This window comes from Neophocaena asiaeorientalis, unplaced genomic scaffold (genome assembly GCF_003031525.2).
Source record: "Neophocaena asiaeorientalis asiaeorientalis breed wild unplaced genomic scaffold, Neophocaena_asiaeorientalis_V1.1 scaffold1, whole genome shotgun sequence".
In the NCBI taxonomy this organism is placed as follows: Eukaryota; Metazoa; Chordata; class Mammalia; order Artiodactyla; family Phocoenidae; genus Neophocaena; species Neophocaena asiaeorientalis.
In genome coordinates this window covers 4,703,411-4,707,023 of record NW_020171981.1, presented here as the reverse complement: position 1 = coordinate 4,707,023, position 3,613 = coordinate 4,703,411, and the positions used below count along the sequence as shown (strand labels likewise).

Here is a 3,613-nt window from a genome sequence, read left to right as displayed (position 1 = left end):
GGGGTGGGTGGGGAGGGGGGAGGGGGGAGGAGAGAAGCAGTGCTTTTAGGTAGGACTAGAACATGGACTCCCTGCCAGCCTGATGAAACCCTTCTCTCTCTACTCTAGCCTGCAGGAGAAGCTCAGAGGTCCTGTCCCCCTTTCCTCTGAGGGACGCTTTTTGGTGACCACAAAAGGTTTTGATCACTCAGGACAAAGCTAGCAGAGGTGAGTGCCTTTTTGAATGTCACGGGAGGCAGATCCAAGCGGGGCCTGGGGTCCCTCTGACTACTCTGGGGTAGGGGTGGGTATCACAGCATGGCCGCCTCAGTTTCGAGGGGAGAAACCCAGGATGCCTGGCTTTCTGCTGTGGGGACTAAAACAAGGGCAACTCACCAAATAAATGTTTAACTGATTTCCCTAAATACTAGTATTAGATGAAAAAAATGTAACTATTTCTTTTGCTATGAGAAGTTTTGAACATGATTAAAACCCAGTAGACTATTCCACCAAATTTAAAAAAGAAAAAGAACCAAGGGCAGTGAAAGTTGGCTTCTGGGTGGCTCCTGGAGACCCTTTTTTATCTTTGTATCTGCCCGGCACATGTCTGTCCATGTTTGCTTTTACAAGGGGAGTGGCATCCCTTGACCTTTTCTCTTTGGATTTGCCTGGCCCCTGGGGAACATGTGATATCAGCCAGGATTCTGGAAGGCTGAAACTCCCTCTAGATGGGGCCTGGGGACAGCCCTCCCACCTCTAACCCCCCTAAACGTGCCCTTCCTTCACCTCACATGCCTCCCTCCCCTTCTCTCCCATTTTCTTTTTCTTTTCTTTTCTTTTTTTTTTTTTGCGGTACACGGGCCTCTCACTGTTGTGGCCTCTCCCGTTGCGGAGCACAGGCTCCGGACGCGCAGGCTCAGCGGCCATGGCTCACGGGCCTAGCCGCTCTGCAGCATGTGGGATCTTCCCAGACCGGGGCACGAACCCACGTCCCCTGCATAAGCAGGCAGACTCTCAACCACTGCGCCACCAGGGAAGCCCTCTCCCATCTTCTTGAACTGTGTCTCTTCAATTCCTAGATTACAAGTTCTTAGGGAAAAGGCTGAAACCCACATCCCATCCCTATCAAAAGGGTTTAACGCATGTGTGGTCAGGGAGTGGGGAGGGATGGGGTACCTCAAGATGGAGAGCGAGAGAGCCCCTCCCTCCTGGGATATCCCAGTCTCTGTCTTGAGGGCTACAGCTTCTCCATGCTGTCCTGGGATGCTCTGGGGAGAGTCAACTTGACAAAGTCAGAGGGGTACCCAGTGTCACCCACTCTCACCACCAGAGGGAAGCAGCCAGCCAGACCTTTGCTCCTTTGCTCCTTAGCCTGTCTAGTCTCCTGGCTCACAGTAGCTTTCCAGACCTGTCCCAGCTGCATCTAGTCTCTCATTTAACCCCAGGATGGTGGGGAGGCACTGGAGTTGTGGGTTTGCAGCTGCACTGGTGAAGCCCCCCACGAAGCCAAACCCTGTCCCCAAAGTTACATAGCAAAGTCCGGCAGAAATTTCAACCCGACTCCTGCTGACTGCCAGCCTCTAGAAGCACCAGGGAGGAAGACAGTCCCAGATCCTGTGGTGCCCAGGGGTCCCGGCCCTCCAGCCGTGGTGCAGTGAGCCTGGTCATCTGCCCCTTCCCCTTTGAGGGCAGAGGGCAGGCAAGGCTGTGGCCAGGTTTTCATGAACCAGGCTCTGTGCCATGGAACCATCATAGCCTTGGGCAAGTTATTTAACCTCTGAGCCCTTCTCATCTGCTGAGTTCATGGGATTGTGATGAGCAGGGAGAGAATGTGAGTGAAGATGATTTGTAAACTACGATGCACCATACACAAGAATGGGGCAATGACCATACAGAGAAAAAAGCACTGGTCTCAGACTGAGATCTGGTTTTGAGATCTCTCTCTGCCACATACAGTGGGTGATGTCTGCACAAGTTGGTTAAACTTTCTAGGTCTCCAATAATATCATCTGTAACCCTTCCAGCATCGTAGGGGATTGTTAAGAGGGTGCCCAGCGAGGGCTTTGTGGTCCTTAGCCTATCTGAGGGGCTGTTTTTACTGAGTGGTTCCTGGGGCTCAGGAGAGGGGTTAGGACAAGGAACAAAGCCACCTGACTGGGACCCTCAAACGGACCTTGTGTGGTTGTTAGGAGCTCTGGACGACAGCTGGAGGCCAACAGTCCCTACAGGTGGTGCCCAGGGTGATGTACTGACAATGAGCGGGTGTTTCCCAGTTGCTGGCCTCCGATGCCTATCTAGGGTAAGTGGGTCCCTCCAGGGGTCTCTTAGGATGAGGCCTCAGCTCCCATGTTCCCATCATGGGGAGGGAGGAGCCCTATCCAGCCCCTTTTAAGCCTGCCCTCACCTCTACTGTACCTCCACTAATCCCTGGAAGCTTCCATCCCAGGGGTGGGGCCCTGATGCTCTACATCCTCCACTCCAGGGATCGTGGGCCACTGAAACTCACAGATAGATGTTGGTGAGACCAGAGAGTGACTCTAGGGATGGAAGTCAAAGGGACAATTCTCTTAGGGAGGCAGATAGCAGGTTCAAATCCCAGTTTGGAAATCAGGAGCTTGGCCTTCTGTTTACAGGATGTACCAGGCCATAAACATCACAGGAATATTGGAAAGGGAGTTAGGAAGAAACCAGAAAGAGGAGTGGCTCTGTCTCAACTAACTGGGGTTGGGGGTTGAGAGGCAGAAAGGCAGCATGGTGGATATTCTGAAGCTGTACGTAATCTGCTCGCTGCCCCTCTGTCACATAAAGCTGCTGGCAGGCAGAGAGGCAGGGCCAGGCTGCAGAGGGCTTCTGCTCTCCATTTGCTTGCCTTCGCGCCCTCACACTTGCCCTGTCGCCTCCCATCCTCTCCCTTGTGTTTCCCACCCGCCCCCCACAACATGGTTAACCCAGGGTCTTGACTTCCTGTTCCTTCCTCCCCGTGGCCCCAGCATGACTTCCTCCTCTAGCCCTCTTCTTCCCCACTCCTGCCTCATCCCCCCCCCACCCATGTCCCCACTACCTGCTCCCTCCTCTGCCTTTTCAGCCACTGCTGCTCTCTTTCCTCTTCCTTACCTGTCTCCCAGGTATGTCGTGGCCTGGTGTGGGAGGCTCCGACTTCCCCAAGCCCCACTGCTTCTCCTGCTGCCCGCTTGCTTCGGACTCTCGCAGAAACCCCACCTGCTGACAAGTTCCTCCCGGGGAATTGGCAAGTGATTAGTGATGAGCTGTCAGCACAGGGCCCTAAAACTCCCCCGAGAAGTTGTGTCCCATCCTCGGATCCCTGCCCAGTGCCACTGGCTGGAGGCAGCTCACAGAGAGCCTGCCTGGATTTGGGATAGTCAATCCACCTACCTGGCTCTTCCAAGAGCTAAAATCCAATTCTCTGGCCAGTGCAGAAGCCCAGGCCCCTAACTCTCTAGGCCTGGCACTGATCGCCCACATGCTTTGGGTGGTGCCAGCAAGTCTTCCCTGGCTCCTCCTGTCCACCAGTCCCACAAGCCATCGGATGTGCATGGCCAAAAAGGGGAACGAGGAGGCTGCTGCATTTGGATGAATGGGTGGTTTCCCTTAACTATGTAAAGAAAGAGGGAGT

General features: G+C 54.2%; 1 protein-coding gene across 7 annotated transcripts in view; it reads left to right on the top strand.

Moving 5' to 3' along the window:
- PHOSPHO1 (phosphoethanolamine/phosphocholine phosphatase 1) overlaps positions 1-3,613 on the top strand; it is a 6,998-nt gene that overhangs the window by 1,290 nt on the left and 2,095 nt on the right. For 4 of the 7 annotated variants that reach the window (XM_024743169.1, XM_024743155.1, XM_024743194.1 and 1 more), the window contains exon 2: positions 109-207. Coding sequence is in view for 1 of the 7 variants with exons in the window: in XM_024743178.1 (XP_024598946.1) it covers positions 2,234-2,278 (45 nt within the window). In the remaining 6 variants the exon portion in view is untranslated. Of the gene's footprint in view, positions 1-108; positions 208-2,168; positions 2,279-3,613 lie in introns of all 7 variants that reach the window. The other 3 variants (XM_024743164.1, XM_024743178.1, XM_024743146.1) reach the window with 1 other exon arrangement.